This window comes from Pholis gunnellus, assembly GCF_910591455.1.
Source record: "Pholis gunnellus genome assembly, chromosome: 6".
NCBI classification, from domain to species: domain Eukaryota; kingdom Metazoa; phylum Chordata; class Actinopteri; order Perciformes; family Pholidae; genus Pholis; species Pholis gunnellus.
Window position 1 is genome coordinate 15,492,543 of NC_136532.1, and position 27,917 is coordinate 15,520,459.

At 41.6% G+C, this 27,917-nt stretch overlaps 1 protein-coding gene across 1 annotated transcript; it reads left to right on the forward strand.

Moving 5' to 3' along the window:
- Window positions 1–674: 674 nt before the first annotated feature.
- Window positions 675–27,892, forward strand: pebp4 (phosphatidylethanolamine binding protein 4; the record flags this gene model as incomplete). Its single annotated transcript, XM_079160908.1, has 4 exons — window positions 675–767; window positions 20,573–20,618; window positions 21,744–21,860; window positions 27,801–27,892. The coding sequence occupies 4 exons, from the start codon at window positions 675–677 to the stop codon at window positions 27,890–27,892; spliced, it is 348 nt and encodes a 115-aa protein (XP_079017034.1).
- Window positions 27,893–27,917: the final 25 nt, after the last annotated feature.

Here is a 27,917-nt window from a genome sequence, read left to right on the forward strand (position 1 = left end):
GGTACCAGATCCAAAATCTTGTCATTTTATTGATGTCACAGTAATGATATTAAGTTTAAGGAACAACAGAGCTGTACTTTTGCTATCAGACTGTACTGCAGTAGGTGTTAGCATGGCTACAGGACATATTCTCATGTACATTGCTGCCTTTTGTATAACCGTTTTAATTCATGCTTTTTACAACAATATTGTCTTGTGACATATTTATTCTTCTAAGGAACATTTTAGCCTTGACAGCTGAAGTCAGACTGTGTTAAGTTTATATGTCAAGCCAACAAAAGGCGAACCCCACCTTCTGGTATGAACCGTGTTTTTCCAGCTCTGTGTACGCAGTCAAGAAAATAAGTAACATCATAAAAAGTAAGCAGCAATTTTTATGAATAGAATCAAATTCACTCTTTTTAGGTACAGTAAATTAAGTAAGAAAGTAAAATGAAGCATCTGTTTTGAAGTATTTAAACTAAGTGTTGTTCGCTGCAGAGATGTCTGCCGAGCCTTGGGCAATGTGAAGCACAAACAGCACACGGCTGCATTTAGAAAGCGAACGAGATCAGGTACCGCCGTTACTGGAGCTGCCTCTCGGCCAATCTCCATGTGTGTGGTACTGTAGTAAAGCACGTTATCTGTATTAAAAATAGTAATATATGAATAACCCTTTTTGTTTGCAGAATAAGATGTATGTTCTGGCGATGGTTGATCCTGACGCTCCGAGCCGCGCCGAGCCAACATCTGCTCACTGGAGGCACTGGCTGGTCGTGGACATACAGGTAGAGTAAGAGTCTGCAGTAACCTCTGCTCCCTCTTAGAAACAGCTTCCTGTGTTTTAGTGATGGGGACACGGACAGCATTTGTTATTGGATTAGGAGCTCATATGGTACAAATCTATGAAGGAGCGTTTTGGATTTTTTTTTTTCTTGAAAATTGTGCATTTTCATAATCTCGGGGTCTCACTTGGCGTGTCTCGTGTTTACATCTGCACTGGGGCCGATCGCAAGGCTGGAAAATTATGAATGGTTTTTAAAGCCTAACTTGGTGGAAAAGGGATGCCAAGTTCAAAAAATGTTAATTTTTCATATCATGTATCTTGTGCAATAAATGCCTGTGACAAAAGTGTGGGAGTAAGTCTTTCTAAATGGCTGTGAAAGTTTGCAAGGCCCTGTCAGCAGCAATTTCCCTCTGCTGCAGAGAGCCTGGGACGTGTCAATGCAGGCGTGTGAGACTGAGATTGAGGAGAGCAGCATGCGAGGCGCACACTCTTTCTCCCATAGAGCTCCAGTCCCTCAGCTCCCCCTCCAGTGGAGAGATCTTGGCAGAGTGTCCTCCCTTCATCTGTTCCCCCAGGCAGAGCAGCTCCCCCAATGATCCACACTTCTCCATATTTTACACCCCCGAAATGGGCACCGCTCCGATCCCCTTATTTCTCTTCATATTTCACTCCTTTTTGTATCCATTCGTTTGTGTGTTTTCACATTCTTGCATTCTAACGCCAAATGCGTGTTGAGTTGTTGATTGCCTCAAATATTGGGAGGTTTGCAGACATTTTATAATCCCGCGGGAACCGGGAGATCAACCCAGTAGATTAAGACTAGTGGTCTGAAAAACAACCACACAAAGACGCTTCGGCGATGTATCACTGCTCCCGTTTCGTTTTATAAGGCGTAGTTGTGCAGTAAAGTAAATGCCACATTGATTCGAAGATCCAAATGTGATGTATCTGGGATACATATATTTTAGCAAACCTTTCAACGGCTATGAATTTAGAATTTTGTGATGCTGCGCTTTAGAGATGATTTATGCAACCGCATTCCTGCTTTCCTGTAAGGATGTTTACCTCATAGCACTCGCATACATAAATGATAAACAAAAAAAACCGAGTAATTTCCACTTTCTAAAATGGCATTAGGCATCACCTTTGCTTCTTATTTTTAAGCCCATAAAGTCTGTCTGGCCATGAGACCAGCTGTGAATAAACAAATGTCTTTCAAGTGCTCAGACGGACCACATTCTCTCGAGCAATTCAATTTCCTGTCACTCGTGTGGGTGTTGACCTGCGTTGTCCATGTAGGGATTGGCCAATGTGATGGGATGTTTTTCTGCTTGTGACTGGTGGTTGGTCAGAAGGGTTAATGAGCCTTTTGAGTGATGCCAACCTGTAGTGGGAGGTGTTTAATTGACCAGGTCACATCACACAACCTCAGTTTTGTTTTTTCAAGTGTCGATGTGAATGTGTTTGATTTTGTTTCAGCGCAGTTGTGATTTTGACAGCAATGTAGTTGAATTTATAAATTTGTGTGTGTGTGTGTGTGTATATAGAGAGAGAGCGAGTGAGAGTCTTTTGTATGTGAGGAGAGTGAAGTATCTTACAATAACAGTTAAACTGCTTTGTGTTTGATGGTAGATTATTTGTTAAGCAAAGTAGTTTCTTTCGCTAAAGTCAGGGGTCATGCCTTCAAATGTCAAGTGGATCAGTGTTTTTGATCCTCACTCGTCAAACAGCTCGAGCTGCAGCAGCCATATTCTTGTTTTATATATATATATATATATATATATATATATATATATATATATATGTTCATTAGTCCAAGGTCTTGCAGTCTTGCCCTAGTTTGTGGATGATTCAATAATTAGTGTGTATTCTTTATCCGTAGCCACAGCTAAGAAGGTAGAAGATTTCCTTAATTCAGCTGAGAGTGAAGCGAGGTCAGGCTGGACTGAGCAACACGGCGCCGCAGATTTCTTCAGCCCAGGTCTCATTAGAGCAGCGATTGCAACAGAACGAGGGCACACTGCGGCTACCTTGTTTATTGTGGACTCATCACTCACCTTGCTTTGAGCTGCATTATTTAGCTAGCTCTTCACTCATCACAACATGTGCTGAGGATCTCCTCACAATGAGTCAGCCACGCCAAAACCCTCTTTAACCACAGAGAGAGCTGTTGCCACACACTGTACACATACTTCTAGTATTCGTCCACAACTAGTGTGGAGCCTTATGCGAGGCCGGATTTAGCATTAGCTATAGAAACAGGCAGCTTTATTTGTTGTAAGATGTCCTTACCTTCGGACCTTTTTTTCTGTATTGATGATTATGAAAACATAAATTCTGTTTTAGGAAGAGAACATGTTTATGTTATATGCACACATTTATGGATCCACTGATACTACTTTTTGCAGACCAATTCCAAGTACTTACATTTGAGTACTTGCCGATACCGAGGACCGATATGAGTACTTAATAATACCATTACTGTTCTTACGATGACTTTAAAAACTAGATTTATTTTCATCAGATGTCCGTCACTTTTTGACCGTAACAAATGAAATATACAACATGATGCTATTGCTGACATTTTCACATTCAACATTGTGTTTTTCGGATACAAACAGAGCATAGTGCGTCTAGCTGTTGCTAGCTTCGTGGCTAACCCAAGCCTCCAGGAAGAGTGCCGGGCTTTGAAGCCAATTTTAAATAGTGGCCAAACTGAATGGAATTAGAGTTTATGGGTCCGTCACGTGATGCCATGCTTATTTAAATCATTAGTTTCTCAAAGTTGTAATCCAGAGTTATTCGTTCAGCCTGGGAACGTGGCTGGACCGAGGGCTGGGAGGCCGGGTTGAAGGAAACGCCAATGCGCTTTCTCTATGGGCCCCATTTTTGCTTCATGTGCCACTTAGCACCTTTAATAGAAATGAATGGGACGCTGTATTCAGTTCTCTTTGTACATCCATTGGCTAACCCACTTCACTTTCATCATTATTCACAGTCAAACAAACTGTACACAGACTGCAGTGCTAAACTCACATCTATAAGGCAACTGATCACATCATACTCACCGTTACACACACACACGCTCTCTGTGTCGAGCAGTCACTCGATTACGTTACGCCGGGCTTTTCATACACTGGAGGAAACTCTGTCCGAGTAACCGAACAGAGGATTCAATGCCTTCATTGCATGTCAATTTAGACTGATTGCTTTCCAACAATAAATAATTTACATAGATACGACCTATTTAGTTTATATCGTATTTATGTGGGCACAGGAAACAGATCAAGTTAATTTAACTTTAGCCATGGCTAGCTGTAGATATATCACCAGAAACCTTGACTGGCTTTGGCTTTCTTGCTTGCTTTGGTTTGGTTTTTAGATGTTTACTTGTTTTGCATTTCTGTGGCAGAATTTTTTGGTCTCTTATAAGTCTGTGTGGGTTCTGCATTTGTACGTGCATGGCACAATAAATAGCATAACTAATTTATTAACTATATCTGTGTACTTAAGTAGATACATTTAACAATCAACACACATTTTAAATATGCACAATAGCCACCCAACTAGACAAGTTATTGTCCAGTGTCAAATCTTTGATTTATAGCGCTATATCATTTATCATGCCGAAAACCGTTTACTCCAGCAGTTAAGTGTAAACTGTGTGGCTAGGTGTCTCCACCAGCTGTCCACTTTTTGTTAGAACTCACATTAATAGATGATCTATGTGCATTTTTATTGCAACTGCCTCCTTGAGCTACAGAAACAGTCATTTAGAATCTTCTCCAACACACCCCGTGTTTTTTTGTTTTTTTTATCAATTATGGACAATTACCAAAATAACCATCAACAGATTGTTGTCTAGCTCTCAAAGTCGAATTCCAGATTGTGAGCCTCTCCCTCCCTCTGTCTGCTCTCCCAGAGTCTAAACCAATGCAGATGTTCCGGTATGGTCTCGCAGCGATAATTACTGTAACAAGCAAATCATTAGTATCTGAATAGAGGCAGCTTATATAAATACAGCACTGGGGCTTACTTTTACTTTGCTCATTATAATTTGGGTGGTTTGTGAGTCGACATGATGCAATATGAACTTACAACTGAGTGCTACAGCTCTTTCCTGCTCTGGTGTTCACTATCTCTATAAAATCCCCTTTTAAATAGCGACGTATAGCCTTAGCTTTTCATGGATTTCTTTTCTTACTTTTTGTGATGATGTATGAGGTTTGTCTTCCGAGGGTTTTGTCTGCATGAAATTTTCTGTGCCTCAAATTATTTTATTTCCAAAAGGATTTTATGAAAAATGAAAGTACACAATATGTATATATCCAACAGATGCAAACGCATTCAGGCCGTAAGCTTTGTTGTTGTTTGTTTTCATTGCATTGCAGTTTTGTTATTTACAAGCAACATGAGGTTCATTTTCAATAAGGCCAGAGATTCATGATCCGTCGTGAGCTGTTCAGGCTGAAGTCACTCAGTGTCCTCTTCAGTCAGGGCTTCTTCATTTCCAGATTCATTACAATAAGGTCTTTTGGATTGGAAGCCATCATGTGTTTGTTAACTCCCTCTCCCTGGCTAATTGAAGGCCAGTTGGACAGTTTAGCACACAGTGTGCTGTGCTCATTATTATGGTGCATGAGGGATCTGCATGCTTTAACATCCATCTCTGTTGTAGCAGCTCCCAAAAGGGGAACAGAGCCTGTGTTCTGCTGCTGGTCAGGCAAATACAAACAGTGAAGTATTGTGACTGTGTCAGACCAGCTGGCTTTGTGTTTGTGAATTCTGCAGCCTGCAGAGATCGTCTGCTCCACACCTCAAGATGTCCTTTAACTGCAAACTAAAAGGCGTGTAACCCCTCATTGCATTTTATGCAATGATTTATTACCTAAAAAGGTTAACACTGGTGTTATTTTGTCATTGTTATCCCCCCCCCCCCCACCCCACACACACACACACACACACACACACACACACACACACACACACACACACACACACACGCGCCTCTTCTGTTCTTCCTCCAAACAGTATCGTTTGTGTAGCTTTAATCATAATGGAGAAATACCATGTGCCAGTCATTGTGATGATATCGCTCATTTATTATCATTTCATATTTTTGGGAACAACAATGGTTCATGTCACAGAGGAACAAGCTGTATCAGGTTGATGTCAAGTTTTGCAAAAAATGTCACACAAGTCATTAGTGTCTGAGCTGCAGCAAATGATAGTGCTGAAAATATATTTCTAACCTCTGCAAAAGCCAATATTCGGTATTGCAAATAAACATACACAATTGCATTGTTCTTTATCCTGTAATTATCTCTTCTGTGGCATGTTATGATTTAAGTGTTTCTTTTTTTTTGACAGACAGCTGCCCCCATATGGAAGCCAAAAACAATTTCCCAAAAGGCCAGACAAACCATAGCTAGCTTCATTGTGAGAACAAAGAACCATTGGTATTATTCATAATTAAACTCTTATTGTGTACTCTGCTGAATATTTCCATTCTTCTGCCTCTCTCCTGCTCACTCTCGTTTCCCCTCTCCGTACTTTGCACCTCGTGCTGGGAACATCTGTCTGGCGTCAGAGTGGAGCCTGGCTGTGCAGATTGGAGCAGGTAGAGGAGCACATTGTAGCCCAGCTAATGATGAGAGTGTCTGCCCTCTCTCTTGGAGGAGACGCAAGCTGCTGCTTCACGCTCGCTCACTCCACTCATACGCCCAGGGAAACAGATTTCCAAACATATGCAGTATGTTTTTAATCCAGTTGAGCACTTCATTTCCCAGCAAACACAAATAACCTTACGGGACATCCATATCTTATGACAAGGGGGTGGGCGCAAACGAATTGAAAAATTTTCCTTTTTAATGTGATTTTTTTCTTTTTTTTCACTCGAAAGTTGCTAAACATGCTCATAACCCAGGTTAACGGTTTGCCTGTTTATGGTTTCACAAACTTTTACACAGACGTGCCTCCTGTCTCCAAGTCATACGAAGCAACTTTATCCAATCTAAACTCCACTTTGTGCACCTGTTGACATCCTTTGTTTAAACTTAAACTGACAGCATAAACACATGTTCTTTGTTACTAGTGCCTTAAAGATTTTGAACAGATTGTTGTCAAAGATATACATGTGAGAAGTTAGTAAACTAAGTATGTGATTAAGACTTATGCCAGAACTTAAAGAAATGTTTTCGTCAATTACGAAGAAGTCAGAAAACAACTTTGTACTAAACTATTTAGTATTATACATTTCATATTGCAGCTTGAATTAGTTTGACCCTGATAAAGTTTTCCATGCGGGTCATTTATCTTTTTTTCCTAAATATCCAAATCCTCCCTCAGTACAAGTCAACAATAGCTCTTAACATGGAGGCTCAGCTGGAGGTGCTTAACATTTAGAGCGGCGCTCATCCTGCTGTCAGCCACAGCCAGACAAATGTCAGAGGTGGTACTACATGGAGTTCAGCTTGTGGAAGTCATTCCCTCACTAAACCTCATCAGACTCCCCTCTCAACCTCTCAAACACATTAGGATGCTAGTGTTTGTTAGTTTGGCTTTTTTACATTTAGCTTGGCATCTTTTTTTTTTTTTTTAAGCTTTTTGACCTTTTTTAAGGGGTTTTCATGTGGGTTTACGTGTGTGTGTGTATGTGTGTGTGTGTGCTGTCTGCATGCACAGATTTGTGTGCATGTGTGAAAGAGTTTTAAAAGGTACCGCTGATTAGTGGGGGCCCACTTAATACCTGAACTTGCTGTCACTGTGGCTCTGCTACATCTGGACCCCCCTGGTCTTGTGTGTGCAAACATCCCGTAATAATACGATAGATCTCGTCTTACTTTCAGCTTATTAACAAACACGCTCTTCTTCTTCAGTGTGGGCTGCTGCTCTCACTGTTCTCCGCCACCTAAAGGGAGAATTACATAAGAATCCTCCGCTCAATTGTCAGCTCCATCCCCCGTTCACATATAACAAACACACACACACACACACACACGCGATACTGTAGCTGATAACCTACCAAGCCTTGCCATCTCTATAACAACTGACCTCCCTGCTGTGGTTGCCTTGGTGAGACGATTGAGGAGGTTTCACTGCATGAAGAACGTGAGCTGCTATGGAAGCTGTGAATGCTGTTTTGGGCAGCGAGGGAACGATCATCCATAAATTATAGTTTTCACATGTTTCTTAATAGTTTTTCTAAGAAAACTAAATTCCTATTGATTTTACCACGTGAATCTAGTCCCCTTCTTGTGGAGAAAGAAATGCATTCACTTCCACATTTATTTTAGGAAGTAGGCCTACTTTGTGCCAGTGTGCTACATTAGTGCGTACCCTGCACACCATCCTGGGTAAATCATGATTAGTCTCCAAGAAAACAAGGACAACCTGGAAAGCCCCATTTGATCCAGTCTGTCACACTATAGCCTAGCAGGAAAAAAAAAAAGAACAGATTGGACCTTCTCCATGCAAATGCAGTTTAAAACCAGTAGCTCTGCACACATAAAGGCGCTTCTTTTAATATGTGCCCCCTTTCTTCACACCCACGACCATTGTGTATAAAATCCTGTTTTTCCTGAAAAGATTTCTAGTCGCAGCCGCAGACAATGTTCCCCCACACAAGCTGTCGTCTTTGTCATACCCCCCCCCCCCACCCGCCCCATACACACACACACACACACACACACACCCTCCACTTCAGTCAGTAAAGCAGGATCTCTGGCAGTCGGCCCCGCGTGCAAATTCATGTGTTTCAGGGTACAGGTGGGGGGCTCATGGGAGTCTGCCTACCTGTTCCCCTGTAAACTGGTCAATTTTGACAGACATGGATCTGGGGGGGGGAAAAAGCAGACATGGAAACCAGAAGGGGGGAGAGAGAGGGGCGGGTAAAAGAACAAATGTCAGGGTTAGTGGGGGGTTGCCGGGGCCGCGGCTGTGGAAAACGCTTCCTCTTAGGGGTGTCTCCTGATAGGGTGCAGTGAAGGGGAGTGAGGCATGCTGATAAAAACAACTCACTAACAATTATGCTCACCTAAAATAGCCCATACTTAAGTATATAGTATGCTTGCCAGTTAATTGTACACAAAAACAAAGACTTCACAAAAGACCTCCTGCAGCAAATGTATTTTCTTTTATTTTGGCATGATAATTAAGTGTGACAGCTATGAATGCAAAGTTGGCAGATATTATAGTGGCCTGTCTAACTCTGCGTGCTGATTAGGATTGTTTGTATTCCAAAAGTTATACCAAACTACAAAATTAGAAAACTGCAGTTTAGGTCAAAGAACTATATTGTGTTATGAACAAATAATTAGAACTCGTGTGGCATCTCAGATTCGGCATAATAAAATAAAGTGCACTGACATACCAGAATCTACTATGATTTTATAAAAATACTCAAAACTCTGGCCATCATTGTTATCAAAGCTTAGTGATGGAGGTTTGGCAATTACATGTAGATGTGTGCTCAGTTTTATGAATATTAAATCATAATTCTTTCATGTATTTTTCAGTACTTGACAATTACAAAAATTGCACAAGAGATGAGTCCATTCTCTGCAGATTATGGCCCCTATCTATTCCTAACCAAGCAGCTGACTGCATGGGGTTTAATGACAGCGTTCCTAATATTTCCATGAGATAATGCTTTTGTTAATGACAAGCGAAAAGCCACCATCAATACAATGCTTTCAGTGGAAGCCAACATTCTATCCGTGTTCCACTTGAATAATTTGTGTACCATTACTGCCTTTCCTCTGAATTGTTCTCTGGATTTGTTCAACTTGTTCTTATTGATATGCTGTAAGACTAACAACCATAAAATCTCCCAAGACCTCTGATCTGTACTATTGACCATTATCATAGCCAAGAGGTTTGTTACACTGTGGTATTTTTATGCTACACTTGGTGAGAAACCTGTTTACATTCCAGGGTGCTGTATAGTTCACTTCTCTCCGCAGCTCAGTCTGATTCCAAAGCACTGTATAGATTTCTTTCAGCTGATGAAATTAAAAAGACAGCAGTGTGTGTGTGGTGTGCCTTCCAGCAACGCGATTTGCCTGTGAGTTCACGATACGGGTTGAGAGGGGAGTTCCTTTGGGGGGGATTAAATAGCTCCCTCTCTTCCTTCCCTCCTCCCCTGCCCTCCATACTTGCAGAACACAAACAGCTTGCAGGGCTGTACTGTACTTGTACAACATGTTTGCCACAGTGCTGCTCACAGGTAACAATAAGCCAAGGTCAAAGGTTAAGAGGGATTGTGGAGCTCAGATTCTTGTGTGTTCCTCTGGCAAACATTGTGCGCACAGGAACAGGAAACAGTGCCCATAGTATCGCTGGGAGAAAGAAAGAGTGAGAGACGGAGAGAGCGAGCTGTCTCAGAAGAGAGGGGGTATCAAAAAGAAGAAGACCAAGGCCGGTTTCAGACGGTCCTAATAAGATTAGGACAGTCTTAGACGAGTCTATAAGGTTAGGACGGTTATAGTTTTGCTCGTTGACTAGTCGAATACCAGTTAAACCGCTGCCTCAGATTAAAGACTTATATTAGAGAGCTGTCTTTACATTGTAACAATCGCACCTGACCTGAACACCACTGAACTGTGGGGTTTTCTGATCAGCTATTATGAGTTATCATCATAAGCCCTGCATTCAAATTGTACTTTTTTAGTGGAGTAGTAGTATGATAACAGAAAAAAAATGAAAATACACATGTATGCTAGTACCTCTAAATTATATTACAGTACAGTACTTGAGTACATGTACTTAGTCACAGTCAACCACTACCTGTAAAAGAGTAATATACGATATTTAGAGCGTTAGTATAGCAGCAATCCACTATTAGCTATGTAAAGATAAAGTGGAGTAATGTCTACCGGAGAAGAGACTGAAGTTACTCTTTTTCTGTGTGTGTTGTTATGCGAGCTTCTCTTTGCTTTGCTTTTAGTGCATGTTTGTGAATGTGAGCGTGCCCCACTGGTTAGCTCACGGCCGCCCCTACTCTCATTCGGCCGTCACAGCTGATAACGCCGTTCTGCCGACTGCAGAAGTGTGGCACCAACCATCTGGTTAGCTCACTCACTGTTGGCTCTGTCAGCACGTTGGCTATAGTTTGTACTTTTAGCGCTGTTAGCACCGTTAGCTACGGGCCACCAGATCACGCGGCGCCATGTTGAGAGCTGTTGAGAGGCAATAGAATTGCCCCCAATCTCCTATGATGCACCTTTTAAGTAATCCATCTCCTAACCATGTAGGGCAGTAGTTCAGAAAACTGGTCATCTTTTATTACAAATTTGAGTTTGTAAAAAAAAAGATTTTGTTGTCGAGTAGCCATTAATGTCACCTGCTGACGAGAACAAAGAGTTGTTGAAGATGCTTGGATAAATCAATTGTTTGATTCTTCCAGAAAGATTTCCATGTTTGTAATTGAGAAGAGTCATAGTGTAACGAGTTTCACCGAAATTTGTGTCACCTATAAGATCGTTAAAAAAAACGACAAAGCTCTAAGCAGCTGATGAACTTGGACGTTTATCTGAACTGTTGGTTAGATTTAAGCCATGGTGAAAGTCTATCTGTGAAACCAGATCCCTGCCTCCGTCAGGCTTTTGAATGTGAAGGAGATTATCCGTTTAATCTCTTAATCATGCATACTGTATACAGAGTTGGTCCTGTGCCTGAAACCTCTGTCCTGATCTATCACAGCCACCTTTTGCGTTGAATCCCTCGAACCCACAGACCCAATCAGGTTAGCGCCAACACTGTTGCGCATGTTCCTCTCCAGCTTTCAGTATATTATACCCTTGATGCCCTCTTAAAATGCCATCCAGACCAACGATGCATAAAATGGATTTTGAAAATATGTAGATTTTAAAATACAGCTTTTTTTTTTTATAAATCCCTCATTGCCACAAATGTATTCAGAATAAAGGCAGATGTTTCATAACATGAATTAGGTTACTGTACATTTTGCGCAGTATATTCCCCAAAAGTAGGAATTAATAATGAAGATGCTTTTTGGCCGGAAATTGCTATTCAAACAATTATGTACTTAGTTTCTTCCAACAAATGCATTCCACATTATTGTTTTGCCTCATAGCAAAGCACCCAAAAGACTAAAACCTTTCATTTCAGCAAAGGCCGCTATTGGTCACCGTCAATAAAAGCATAAAAGCATTTATTTCCCACGTTTGTCAAATTAACAGCATACTCCATCTCCCATAGGACTTGTAAGGTTCATTAACCTTTCTGTGAAGTGGGACAGGTTTCCAGCAGTTACCATAACCTCTGTCTCGTTCCTACCTCAATTATAATAGAAGAATTAAACATCCAGCGATTCAAAACAGTAATGCTGCCTCTTAAATCCCTTTGTACCAGCTCTCAGTTGTTAATGACTAAAGACACTGAATGAACTATCGAGTTATCAACAGACACAACGGCGGACAGAAGCAAATGTAATGGCTGCTCTTAACAGCAAGGATTACTGACTACGTGTTCAGTTTTTGTTTGATGGTCAGATTTTACTGCTTTTAGAATTATTATTCAGTTTTTAAATGGGATGTTGCCTTTGTTTTCTATGAATAACGCAACATTGCATTAATGCTACATAAAACAGTTATTATACATTTAGAAAACTATGCCACGTCTGTGTGGAAACACTTGTGGCTGTTTAAAAAATAAAAAATAACATCCCCTTGCAGGATTAATAAAGTAACTATCTATCTATCTAGTCATTGCAATTTAAGGACATTTCAGCCAAATTTCGCTGTTTTGTTGCGCCATGGCCCACAGTCCTTGCAAAGTCAAAAGAATAGGCTGACCTTGGACTAATTAAGTGGTCAATTACACGCCTGTTGATTTCTTTTAATTTCTTAATAATTAGATTAATTGTGTGGGCAAAGAGTTCGTTCTCTTGTCCACCTACTCCTCCTTCATCCTCCACCTCTTCCTCTCACTTCTCTTTCTCCTCCTCCATGCACGGGCCCACAAGGTTTCAATACTCATTTATTTTGTGTCACCGTTCACACTTACAAAAAAAAAGAAAAAGAAATGTTTTAATTCTATGCCATTGACAGTTTTAATAAGCTTAATCTTCCTCTTACTCTCCCCACCCCCTTACATCTCCCCCGTCCTCTCATGTATTAATCAAAATTCAGAACGTGCCTGGGTGTATTTGTCTATTATAATCTATTAATTTACTATCTCCACGGATTTCTCTTCTTACCACCGAACACCGCTGTAGCCGTGGAGCAGCAAGGCCTCGTGTTTCTGTGTGCGTGTCTTCTGATGCTACTTGTAGGCAAGCTCAGGCTGGGATTTTCCAGTGCCACCCCCGTCAGTGGGAAGCCCGACATGGGGACATGTCAGAGCCTTGTTTGCTTGTTGTGCTGATGAAGCTGGGGGTGGGGCGAGTGGGCAGCCGTGTTCAGGTTCCAGGATTCCCTTCAAATGAGTCAGCCAGCCCCCACTCAAACCGACTGTTACCTTGGGAACTCACGCTTGGGCTTCCCTCAACAGTACTAAAGTACAGACTCATCAGCACCCATACTTACCAACACACACACACACACACACACAAGCTTGTAAGGGCTCGGAAGCAGCATCCAGGTTGGAGGAAATTATCTTATTAAAACGCTCTCGCTGTGGCCTCCACTCTGCCCTGTTAGGCCCAATCTGCTCCATGAGAACGAGATGACCGACCCAGCACGGCCACTTTGTTGAGGCAGATTTGTAATTTATGCAAATTAGACGGAATAGATGAGTGTGATAATGAGTTTGGGTGGCTAGTTTCTTAAGTCAGTGGTTTGAGTAATAGTATGCTTCCCTACTAATGAGCCCGACCGGCGTCGTGTCGGTTTGGTGCATCCCAGTGTGTCGGGTGATGTCAGTGATGGCTGGAGTTCACTTAATAACTGGACTGTTTATGTTTCCAACTCAGTTCATTACCAAAGCCAAATGAGTTTCTTTACTAAACCCATTAGTCCAGCAAGCTATTGTTAAGTGGGTTAATTTGTTGAAGCGCTGAAGCAGATCATGGGTGACTCCCCCACTGGCTTTCACCCTGTCCTGCTGAGGCCAATCCATCCCGCTCAGCTGATCTCCATTAGGGTGCTCTACCAACCAATCAACTCAGACTCAAGCACATTAGGCTTTTTCACAACTCAGGCTCATTCACCTTAGCTGGAGACTCCAGAAAAAAATGATTTTTAGTGTTATGTTCGTGTTGTTTTTTTAAAGAAATGTAGCTGTTAACAAATCTGTGTTAAAAATTAGAATTGAACCGATACAGTATCACTTATTTTATGTGTTAACTGTGGAAATTAATTAAGTTTAATTAATTGATATTATTATATTTTCCCTATTTTGATGGGACGTGGGAGTGGGGGGGGGGGGGAGCAACTACATCAATACAGTACTTGTACTTTGCAAAACATGAAAAAAACATACCTCGTACACGCCGTACACATCGACCATCTGCTCAACCAAGATGTAAAGTTTGCGAGCTGTAAAATAAAGGCTGACATTACTCCCAGTTCATGCAGCACTGGGCTTTGCCAAGGTCTGTTTGTGTGCCATCTTTAAGGAGATGGCAGGTCCCAGCTGATCGTGACCTGCATGGGCTTTTGAAGAGCACCAGGAGAGGAATATGATGTAGCTTAAGTTTGCAGTGCAGTTGAAAGGGTGAAGCCATCTGTTAGCTGGGCTCTGATGCCATTCATCAGCACCGGGTTCAGTCTCTGTGTTTCACCTCAGATACAGGAGCAATATATGTGTGTCTATACATATATATATATATATATATATATCCCATGGTAGGGAGGTGGTTTCTCCTGACCATCATATCTAGAGTAATGCATCAACTTCCAGCCTCTTCCGAAGGTCAGGAGACTCTTTGTCCTGTAGTTTTAGAAAGTGTGGCACAGGCGTGGTGCATCGGTTTGATGACCATATACCTGTCGAATTCGAGGAGGAATGTTTGAGGGGCAGCCCAGACCATTACACAGAATGACCCGCTGTTGCTGCCATAGTCAGGGAGGACCGATAGACCATAATCCAGAAGCATTAACTCCAGGTTGCAGAATATTAGACACTAGTAAGGTGGATGAAGACATCATGCACTGCAAATCAAATTCAGAGTACCCACTACTCCAGTTTAGGGTTGCTGTAGATATATGGGACTATAGTGTCGGCAGTAAGCATCTGACAGTGGACACTTATTCTACTTAACAACTGCTTTACAGCTACATTTTTTTGTCAGTAAACTGTTGCATACTGTTTTTGTACGTAAACTCAAAAGTCAGGCGATATCAGGTGGTCTCTTTTCACCCGTTATACCAGAGAATCTCATTTTAGATTTAAAGAAATGAGGTTGTTACGAACATATTCAATGTCTTTTCTTCCTCAAAAAAAAACCCTCACTGTGTTTAACCTGTAAACGGTGAGGATCCTTGTGAGACGCAGACTTTTAATTCACAATAACCCTGCAAATGAATGGGCTGATTACTGAGGCGAAGATAAGGAGGCAGTCATAAGCACTTGGCTTGAGTGGAATAGGCGAGGGGGGGGGTGGAGGGGGGTGCTGTGGCAGTACAAGTCCAGCCTCAGAAATAGAGCTGTGAACACCATCTGTCATGCTCTCTCTCCCCGTCTGTTAGCCTGACTGCAAGTAAAAGGGAGAATGATGCTCTCAGAACTGCATTAGAAGGACGTGGGTGCTGATTGTCGTAGGTGTGGGTTTACAGGGTGTGCAAGGGAGGAGGAGGGAAGTGGTGTGTGTGTGTGTGTGTATATACAAGGAGGTGCATGAGTAACTGACAAAGGGAAGCACTCTCCCACACACGGAGAAGGAGAAGGGTTGTTGGACAAGTGGGTATTCCTGTTGAAACCGCACCCCTGCACCTTCTCACCACCTCCTCGCGGACTCCTACCTCTTGTCAGAGGATTCCCAGCGGAAGTTATGAAGACACGTTATACAAACACACAGCTCATCTTCTCCTCTGAGGCCTAGAGGGGTTAACAATTCATGTATATTAGTCATTTCAAATGTTCAGCAAGTTCTTGCTGATACCATGGCCACTCTCAGACCCAAAGGAGGTGCATCGTTGTCCCATCAAAAGGCTGATCATTTCCAAGACTTTCAGGATGGTAACAGTGCTGCTTTAAACTCTGAACATATTCCTTCACGGGGTGGATTGTGATGAATTGGTTGGTCTGGATAAGCCTCGCTTGTGTTTCAGTTGGAACAGAGAGAGCGAGAGCTGTTTGCGCTGAATATTGGTGGTTGGAGTGTCAGGCTATTACGTGACCCGCAGAAAAAGCTCTGGTGCAGTGCCTTTTCCCAGATTTTCAGAATTATTCATTGCTCATAACGTGTAGGTTGTTTCGGGATCCTTTCTGCTTTTGTCTGAGTCAGAGTGTGAGATAGAGTCAGTAAAACATGAAGGCAAGCTGGGCCACGATGAACAACAGGGAGAGGCGCGATGCAATGTCCGTAACACCGCAGCTGGACTTACATTAGTTAGCTCTGGCGTCTATCGCGGCGGATGGCTCCTACATTTGAACAGAGCAGAGACAAATGAAGAAACCGTCGGTGAATGTAGTTTTGTTAACATTTAGGAACAAAGCAAATATTAAGCTGATCGTATGGTCTGGATTTACATTTTCATTTGATATGTATGGGTGAATTAACAAGTCCAGTCCAGTGCTCATTGGTTCTCTGTTAGCGCTCCTCTTTAAATAATGTTCTTTTCTGTTAAGTATGTAAAATACTTAACATCCATTTTGATGCTTTTAGTGTATTTCGCTGTCAGTTTCTGCCTCTCCCACACAGCTCAGTGTGTGATTCATTATCACAGCCACAAGAATGGGTATTCCCCTTGTATGAGATGTAAAAGAGTCTCATTTAGTTTTGACTTAATAACTCTCACATGAACTCAACCAAAGTACTTTGTGTTCGTTTGATTAACAGTTGAATAAAACATCTTTGGTTTGTCCTTCAACTACACATGAGTAAATAATACTTTATGGTAACTGTAGATTAAATGATGCTGTTATGACTGTTGGGATGAATGAGTCATCTAGTCACAGTGATTTGTGATTTATTTATTAATTCAGATCAATGCTTTGCAACATTGCTTTAAACTACTGACCTTGTCTCTGTCTTCTTATTTCAGAATCCGCTTTATTGGCCATGTATGCGTACGCATACAAGGAATTTGACTCCGGTTTTCATGTTGCTCTCAACGTACATACATAGAATATACAAATAAACAAGAAAAATATAAAAAAGGACATTAAAGACAACAAAGTAGAACAGAGGTAAGCATAAACATTGAAACATTTAACTACTATGTACAATATAAATATAATATATATATATATATGAACATAAAGAACAACAACAATGGATTTGAGATATTTCATGTGACCCTGGTATATGGTCCACTCTTGTAAATATAGACCACAGCATTAGGTGGTAGTGTATATATTCAGCTCTCTGATTGGACCTAGAAGACATTATGTAACTCATGAACATGTGAATTTAAAATGTAGCGCCTACATGAGAGAATCTCTAGAAACACTGATAGTGGGTTCCTTGGTAACTGCATAGATAATGAATCAGTTCCTCGTGTTTTTCAACTTTCAGCTGTTGAAATGACATAACTTCAACAGTTGAAACACTGACACAGACGCCGTGAGGACTTTATTGGGCTCTCGTGGTAAAGATGCACTTTTTAATATTCTGCTGCTTTTCAGTTGACTGCTTCAGATTAAACACGTTGCTTATCAGTGACCAGTGGATCTATATCTCTATAATATGCTATGCTTTGCATTTTTATCATGAGCAAACAATACAATTTACAATCGTCCAAGCTACTGTTCTCTCTGACATCTGCCTTATGTAATGTAACTTTGATCCTCAGCTTGAGGCCAGCGTGATCCAAAAATACAACGGTTTACGGCCGGTCAGTGCACCTGTGTGCTGTACTGCACAAGTTATACTATTTAGTGTACATATGTGAGATATTTTGTGAAACAGATGTGTAATGTTTGTACACATAGTAGGATATACTGGAGAATATTCTCTTTATATTCTCTAGTAATCTTGTTACTTTATAAGAAGAAACAAGAAACCAACACGCTTCTTTTGCATCAAATTTTCAGCATTGCTTTATTACATATTTATTAAATATATTTATTGAACCGTGATTTAATTCATCTTTTTATGCTATTGTAATGACATCCATCAGGTTTCATTTCTTTGGAATGTCTATTGTCACTAGACATGGTATCCATATTAAGATCCTTAGTGTATAGTTGTTAATACAGTTTTTGTCATCTTCCATCCATGCAGCAATTACTTAAATGAGAGCCCAAACTAAGGGACAACAGACAATGTGTGAGCCTCGTAATCATGTTATATCACTAATCTATGACGACATCATTCCCAGATTTTGCACGGGTGGGGTTAACAAGAAAATCATTCACCATGATTAGTTGAAATTAGATGAATTTAATTAAGTCAAACTACGACGAATTCGAAGCGCTCAAACAACGCTGGAACCATCGATATCATCGTTTCAGTACTTCTACGTGCTGTTGTTGCATTTCATTGTTATGTTTTTGTGAAACATAACATTTCAACTGTGCACTTGTATTTCTACCTATAAAAAAAAATACTGCAAGAATAGAACTATACCCATATTTAAACCCACACTTAAAGCTGAACCTTTCTTAATACAAAAAAAAAAAACAACACAATTAACACAGCGAGCGGCTGTCAATCATTTAGTGGTCAAAAGTTTTCAGGCTCCGTGTCCCGCCCCCACAGCAGGGTCCCTGAGGGAGGCCGCCCACCATGTGAGAATGTCCTTTAGATTAGTGTGAGCAAGTCCGTCACTCCCCAGTGAACACCAAGAGTCAGCGACCTCACACTGCCCTGCCCTGTCACAACTACTGTGACACCAGCTCTGCTCGGGAGCAGTTAAAACCACCACAACCACAAAACTGATTACTTTAACGACGTTTATATCTGAGTATTAATACATGTGGTTCTATGTGAGTTATGCATATGATCCATTTGTCTTTTGTTTGGCTGGATTTATATTTTTGCATTAAGTTGCTGTTGCTCTATGTATTGTAATGAAATTAAAAAACACAGAGGGTGCCATGGAGAGCGAGCGAGAGTCGAACATTAAGATGTGGGGAAATGTTGACTACCTGTTGCTATGGCAATGGGTTTGGATCCTGCAGGCTGCAGGACTCTTGCTATTTCTAAATAAAGCATTTTTTCTCACTGATCAGTGGATGAAGAAGATACTCACAGTTGAAACTAATCTTCTGAATTCTACCAGGCTGTGTAAACACTGGTGCTCTGCACTCTCGTACTTAAACCTGCTAAACAGCAGTTACAGAATTATAGATAAGACGATGTGTAAGAGAGGACACATGCTTTAATGCTGCTACGTTTCTTTACTGAAAGAGGCAAATGTACATGAAACACTTATGTTCAAAAAAAGAAGTCAATCTGGTGTGGATTTAAGGACATACTATGTACTTATGACAATAGAGTTGTAACAATTTAATTGGCACCATGTATCATGATCAACTCCAAACCGCATTTGTGATCTGTCCAATTTCCTAAATCTCCACATATGACCAGAAAGCAAAATCTTCCCATTTCCTTGTCAAGAATATATCTTTCCAACAGTGTAATATCTTCATTCCCTATTTAAAAAAAAAGATTGTAATTGCTAAGTGAAAAATGTGTTTGCACTATTCCCAAGATGGTAATCTACAACATACCATCGTAGGCTCTGAGTCGGTTAAATCCACATCCCCAAAGAGAATGTGGTGTAAGGTTTCCACATCACTATCAGCTGTATTTTATCTAAGGATCAAAAGAGATGAGAGAAAAACTATCCTGCTTGTCTTTTGTCCTTGCATGCTGTCGAGTAACACAGTACCTTTGTCACCCTGTGGGGGGAGCCTGTGTGTGCACAAACAGAGGACAGAAATAGGTGCTGAGACCAGATATTTGATGCCTTCGATGGGGACTTCCATGCTTACCTCAAGTGGGTTTTAGGGCCATTTCACAGACAACATATTTAGTCCTTTTCCTCCCACTCGAGGATGCAGCCGTCTTGCAATAAGCAGCCAAGTCTATTAAACAAACATTCCTGTGTGCAATTTGCAGTGCGAGGTGCTTAACTGTGTGCTTCCTGGGGATGAGGGAGTTTAACCTGACAAATATACAGTAGAAAATGCTTATGAATAATATCTGCGCTTCACATCGGGTGACACGATATCTGTTTCTAGGCAACAGGAAGTTGATGTACAATTAATAATATGGGGAATTGCTACCTAGAAATCCACTCAGTGGTTTAATTTGCTCTTTTTTATTTTTAGATACTAGCGACAAATTATTGTCTCTTTCCAATCATCACCTAAGTCTCAATGTTTTATGGATCCATGGATCTAATATGACAGTATATGTCTATTAAACTATGACAAAATTGGCTCCAAATAAAAATTGCTATTGGAATTAAATGGCTACTCCCGCCTTTCTGAAGTTGGTAGTGGGTGCTAATTCAAGGACTGACCAGTGAGCTGAGGGAGCGTGTAACAGTTGGCTGTGGCAGTACAAAGGGAAAGTGGCATCATGTTGTGTTGTAGGAAGCTGTGTAATGTCCCACTGTATGTTCTTCTTTCTTGTCTAATTTAATTACATTTTTAGTTCCTATTTTTTTACCGATCATTGACCTGGCATTACTATCTGTCATAAATGTCCCTCTGTGTCTGAATTACCAGGGCAATGCGCTCAAGAAAGGACAGATACGTGGGAAGACCCTCACTGGTAAGTATCTTCGTCATTTGTGTTGTTTAAGATTTTTTTTTTTGTTTAGTTAACATTTAGTTTTTATTTCATTGTCACTTTCAGCAATTTACCTGAAAGTTTCTGCGAGGAACTTTGAACTGTTTATAGAACCGTCTCAATTTAATACTGATGCCTCTTTTTGACCCATATAAGTGAGGAAGACTAGCAGCGAGAAGATATTTGATTTCCATACAGTTATTCTTAATGCCTGTCATTGGTGCGACCGGGTTTCGAACAAAATCAGATCAAATTATGCGGGTTCATTAGAAACTCCTTCAGCTCAGACTCCAGGGGGGCCTGAGAACCAGAGCCATCACAGACACCACGCTGCTCGAGGCCCACGACGTATAGCTGGACCCACTGACGGGAAGGGAGGCTCTGAAGAACCAGAACCAGGAGTGAGCAGGGCAGACTGTCAGACCCTGCTGCAGTGAAATAAGAGGTTTTCTAAATGGAATCTGGTGCTCGGAAACACTACTTACTTTTGTCCACAGAGACCGCCGAATTTAGCCCAAATTGAAACATGCTTGTAGTAGCTTCAAGGTAGGGTTGGTAGTCTTCAAAAACACATTTGTTATATTTGTTTAAATTCTCATTACATCCCGACAGCAATCAATTAATCAAATGCTCTGACAAAACAAAAAGGAATAAATCTGGTGTCTGTGGTTGTTACAGGACTGTAATAAACCCGTCCAATCACCTCGTTCTGCCCGAATTAGCATTTGTGAGCGAGTGTAACGGCAACAATAGAGTTGAGAGTCAGATGTGAACCCTGAGAGTGATTTTGTGTGTTTACTGTCCTTCAGTGTCAGTGTTGATTTAAGAGGATTTATCCAACGGGAAACCAGCCCGCTTATATCCCAAAACCCAGAGTGACTGAAGAACGCCAGGAATTAACTGTTACAATTGTATGGATCTACAGCTACTATTGTTTTTTTGTAATCTAGAAAAATAATCCAGATTCATAAAGAGGATGAAGAATTAGGATTTCAAAGATTAAGCCCACTGTTAGATGTTAGTTGCATCATTGTGAAAATCGTACAGTATATTGTAATATCACTGATCTCAGCTCTCCTGATTCTGATTCTTTGTTTTTCCACGCAGACTACCATCCTCCAACCCCGCCACAGAAATCTGGTTTTCACCGCTACCAGTTCATGTTGTTTGAGCAGCTTCCAGACGCACCAGTGTCACTCACTGAGCAGGAGAAGTCCTCCCGCGGTAATGACTCCGCTCACCAGCACCTTGAGCTCACAGCCATGTTGGCTCCTGCAGGATCATCCATCATACAACACTGATCAACACAACTGCCAACAGTTAGTTGTTGAATCAGCAATAGAAAGATTGCACCAAGGAATTAAAACTCCAGGCCCAAACACTACCTTTCAAATTTACCACATAATAGTTTTTTGTGTTTTAGCGACCTATATAGGCTACTGCAGGGATTTTTGGGAGCTTAAGCAAGTAGATGATTCTATTTCCTGTCATACAGTAGGAAGTTGTGTCGTTTTACAACATTAGATTGATGTAGGTGTTGTGTCATTTGTTTGAGTGGGCTTAATCCTTTATTTAGGGTGTAATGTTTCCATATTAGGAGACTGAAGCTGCTATTAGTAATTTGATTTATTATATAATGTCGTGAGACACTCCAGCCAGACACCATCTAACCACCTTAAAGCTCAGGTTTTGGTCTGTGGCTGTGTTTTCTCAGGACACATCATTATGCATAATTCAAAAAACAATTATGAGCATTTTATCAACGTATTTTGGAGTTACTTTAGAAAGATCATTCAAGGGAAATGTTAATGAGGTTAGTGAGTAAGTCTGCTACAGTTTTAACGCCTGAGGGGTCAAGGAGACAAGTAAGTCTCCCACGCAGACCTGCACGAGTCTGCCTGACCACGTCAGTACACATGAACTGTGTATATCAGCGTACAACCTTGATTACTGTTGATATTATAACCAGATCATTGTCTTTCAAAAGACTACAGTGTTAGTCTGACAGAAAGCAGAACTATTGTTTTGTTTATCCGTCAGGTTCTCTGAGATTTCCTCCCCCTGAAGAAAAGTCTCTTGGAGGTGGGCAATTGCACTTGGATGTACAGTGCGGTACCCCACAGGAGGCGTGCTCGTCTGTCTGTTCTACTCGGGTCACAGCCAGTGATTTGAGGGGAGATCAGGGCGGTGTGGCCGTGAATGAGTGGAGCTGCCAGTCTCTGCTGTTTGAAGTTTTGACAGCTATGTCAGCAAACAATCAAGGCATATTAGGCTGAGGTCTGTTTGATGTTGAAACCTCTGGAAAAAGAAATGTCAAAGTTGTACTTTGGAGTATTTTACATACCCAAACTCCGAATTTGGGAAGGTATTGTTATAATATTCACTGTGTCAGAACTAGTTAGGGTGAAGAAATGGTAGCATGAATAATAGCCCGCTATTTAGAATATTTTAATATATCTTTTTTGTGCAAAATAAACTGGAGCATACTCATTTTCTGCATCCAGCTCCAATACAGAAGTTGCCCCCTCATCATGAAGTCATTGAACTGAGTGGATCCACCCATCCTTAATCTACTGGATGAGTTTAACTCCCGCTGTTGCACATCCTCTCTCTTGCAAACTGTTCTATCTATAATTAAATTAAGAAATTCACTCTTGGATAATCAAATGTCTCATTTGATGGGTCAATTCTGGAGAGGATAACTGCCCTTGTAAAAAGGGATATAATGGAAATAGACGCTGAATGACACATGAAAGCCGAGCCAGGTTTTATGAATAGAAAAATATTCAATTTTACAGTTATTATTGGTGTGCTTGAATTCAATGGTGTACCTGCTGTATTATGGATGGCCTTCACTTGGCCATGAGCGCGGTATTCCCGCACAGACAAGAGGAACGGAGGGAATCCCATGTCTCCCCACCTCCTCCGTTAAGTATGTTCACTTATTAGCGTCTGTCCTCCCTCCATGTGGTATGACACAGAGAGCATTTTTCATAGCCCATGACATTAATTGATGTGATTTGCAAAGGGAGAGCATTTAGACGTGGGTGGGAGACTCCTAATGATCGTTTTCCACTTCCAGTAGCGCAGTCATTGACTCAATTTCATCGCAAATTTGTCGTCTTTTTTCTTTTCATCTCTGACCATCGCTTAAATAGTAAAGGGGTTAAACAATGGGAGGTGGAGCAGGGCTGTTGTGCCTCCTGTGATAAGGTTATGAATGTGGGTCAGTGAACTTGTGGAGACAGCTGGTTTGTTACACAAGGAACTACAGGGGGGCTGTGCTCTTGGCACCAGGCACAGGGGCGTGATCGTGGGGAATCCCCTTCACTCTGGCTCAGGAAGGCTGTCCCTGACTGGAGGCTGCCCCTGTGCCAGGGTGGGGGGCAGGCGTGGGCACACAGGCCCTTGTGATACTTGTCAGCCACTTGGCAAGCCCTCAATATGTCCTGCTACTGTTCAGTGCCACCGAGTCGGTTTGTCAAGGGAAACAGTGTTAGCGTTTCCCGGGCAGGGAAACGGAGGCCTTGAGAGAGGCCATGTTGTTTCAGCCTACACGGTAGTTTGCACATGCACTGTTCACACATCCCGGGCCCCTGCCTCCTGAATGGGACCTCAACTGTATTGATCAGAAACAAGAAAAGGGGGGATGGTCACAAAAAGAACAGCATCAAAATGATTGGCTAATATTTTTAAATTGATGAGTTCTCGTCTTTCTTTTCGTAGTAAATTACGAAGCAGAGGATGTACACGACGATCATGTTGTGTGAATGAACGGATCACAGTGGAGTTAGCTGCTGGATGGTGTACGTTGCTCATCTTGCCTCCTAGAGCCCCTACTGCCAGCTCAGCACACTCCACAGTAATTGAAGCCATTTGCAATGTTGCAGTGTGGTAATGGGCAGATCCATGTCTACCACCCACCCACAGCCTCTACCATTAATCAGAGCTGCGTGGAGTCAAGAGAGCCAGGATTTGGTTGCTACAGCAGGCCTGAGTTTCAGCCAGGAGTCGGCTGCCTTAAAGGAACACTTTGACGTTTCGGATTTTGGCTGGTTGTGTGTTTTTTTTTTTTAACAGATGCTTGTTGGTTCGAGGTAAAAGTTTCTTAATTTTTCCTCAACTCCTATCACCCATGAATAGCTTAATATTATTGTTCACTGTTGAAATGAATAATCAAAGAGCTGAAACAGCTGATCAATTAGTAGATCCACAGGAAAATATCAGATTAATCTATTGCAAAAGTTTTTTTTACTATATTTTGTAGTTACAGTCAGTTACTTGATTAGCTGCTTTTCTTTGTCATAACATTTTGTTTTGGACTGTTGGACGGATAAAACAAGGAATTTGATGACCTCGGACTGTAAGAACTTGTGATGGGCATTTTATGGACCAAATGACTATCAGGAATGCAAATAACCATTAGCAGCAGCAAAATCTGAAATGGTTAGTTGATTAATCAATTAGTTGATCAACAGAAGAAAAAAATAATCAGCAAATATTCCAATAATGTATTAATTGCTTGGGTCGTTTAATACATTCTTCATTTATTCCCTGCGATTTGTGACAGGTGATGAATACTAACTAAATATAAATCTACATGTGACATATCTCTTTAAATATGCAGTCCCCGGTTGGGTGTAATTGGTAACGATGTAGGCTGCGATATTGACAGCTGGCTGTGAGCTGAGAGCGGCAGCCAAACAGCGTGACACCGTTCCTCGACCCAGGTCCCTCCTCAGCAGTCGTCGGCCCCGCTGAAGCATCTCTGAGCGAGACGCGTCTCTGCTCCGGAGGCACCGCTCTGTGGCTGACCCCTGACCTCCGATGCCCACAAAGAATGTCCCCCTCATGACATTAGGATGGCGTTATTATAAATATGAATGTTCAGTAAAGCTCTTACCCTGATATGGCTCCTCTTACTCTACTGCGATGAACAGGATCACTTGGTTTTGAGTATTTTCGAGACACTATAAGAGGTTTAACAGGGACACCGCCCACACCACTAAATGTAGCAGTTCTGTGTCACCTCACAGCAGTCCTGATCTTCCTGCCATACCCAGACGGAGAAGCAAGGTGGAAACAAAAGGGGAGGCAGGAAGACTTTAACATCGCCCTCAGGTCCGACACTATCTGTCCTTTCCATGAGCAGGCAGATGGGAGAGGCAGAAACGCGTCTCTGCACTACAAACAGACAGACACCATCCTATTTTAAGGTCACTTGTTAGTCTAGGCATTTGCAGGGTACCAGCCAGTGTGATAGCACCAGATATTGTGAATTTGCCTCACTTTGGATTGCGCCCAATGATTGCACAGCTTTAGACAGGATTATGTGTGGAAAGCCTTACAAGCAGCGCCTGGTTTTGACTCTCCGTCTGATCGTCACTCCACAATAAAGTGATCTTCAGTGTGACATTCTCGGTTGGAGGAAATGTCTACTGTATGTTTGGTTCTTCCCCTGAAAAGGGAAAGAGAAAGTTTGACTAATAATGCATGACTGTCATGCAAGTCAAATCTGGCACATGACTATACCTCTATATTCAGAATAAAGTTTGTTGCCTCACCTATCAGTTTCACTTAAAGGTGCTTCCTCAATTGGGTGAGGGACCTTGTTCTGGACATGGAGGGGAGTTTGGGGATCTGCAGAGGCGGTGCATTATCTCCCACTGAGGCACAGGCCAGAGGGGCCACTGGGGCCATGCCCTATCATACAGGCAGGTCACTTGACTCCATTGCCCTCACTTGATTATTGGAGCCCTTTCTGCAGGCAATCCTCGTTCACAGAGGGGACTTGGCAGGATTCAGGTACTCATCTGTTCACCTCTCAGTTATTATTCATCACCTTCCCCAGCTGAGCTCAGAGCCTGACCCGACCTTATGGCAAACCCGGACACACCGAGGTGTCAGCTTCATAAGCTACACATGTAGTGAGGATCAGGAAGGGTGCATGAGCCCTAAAATAGTTGAGTAATAATTTGGTAATTGTCATTTTATGTTTAAAACACTTGAATAATTTGATGCACAAATAGAAACTCTCGTGTACGATTTGATAGGAGTTGAATACAATAATGTGTTCTGAAAATAGCCGAAGAAATTATGGTCTTGAATAAGACTTTTTGTCTGAAATGTAAATGAATCCCTCTGAATTGTTTCTACATTGATGCGAGTGGCGGCGGCAAAGTGTATTGCTTCTCCCAGATCTCCCCCGCGATACTGCAGGATACGAAATGTGGCTCTCTAATGGCAAAAACAGCTACAGCGAAGGCCTGTAAAGCAGCTGCAACGAGTGGTGAAAAGCAGTAACGTTTCTATCCAGGCAGAGTCAGACTCAACGCACAAGTGTTGAGACCATTCTTTCTACAGATTTGGACCATTCCAATAGTTGGCTTTCTTTTCAAAAGATTAACTTTCCTTCGCTATTCTTGAGCAGCTGTTAATGTAATTACTCCACATACGGAAATACCATAATGTCAGCGATTCCCTGGATTGTGGAGCACAGCATTGTCGTATGTACACTCAAACATGTGAAGACACAGACAGACAGACAGACACTCGCTCTCTCTAGAATCTGTTGAAGTTTGCAAGTTTTAAGCACACAGGGTTTTGTTGCCTTGGAATCATAATTGTGAATTTGTCTTTTTTTTTTTTGTAAAGGGAGGAGAAGCTGCAGGGAATCAGTGGTTGTCAAAATCTTAGAAGTGATATTGTCATACCAGCCGGATGGCCGTCTGGTGTTTGTTTAAAAGGGGAGGGAAGGAAAAAAAACAGTCCAGGCGATTGAATCATATCTTCTTGCCAATACGTCCTTGCGTTCCCACCTCCATCATTACAGCAACATGTTTTATTTTCAGCAGTGCTGTTCTCAATGACTCACATCCCAGAGCCATGTGCTGCTCAGTTAGGCCTCAGATCCCTTAAACATGGGCCGAGCGGTCATGAGAAACACTCTTGTGATTGCGATCAGACTGCACTAAATGTATGTATGACAAAAAAAAACCCATGTCTAATAAACTTTTGAGGTTAAACTCCTTACATGTTTTGAATTATCTGCAAAACAATTTTGTATCAGACTGAAAACTAACCTTGGTTTTAAGTACATTTCCCGCCCAAATATCTGTAAATACTAATACCTTTCTTTGTTGATGTGTCATGCTGCTCCCACAGGTAAATGGGATCTTCAGGCCTTCATCACAAGGTTTGATCTGGGAGAGCCTGTGTCCACTCTGCAGTTCCTCACCCAAAACTACAAAGACTGAAGGATGCTCAGATGCCTGAATGAAG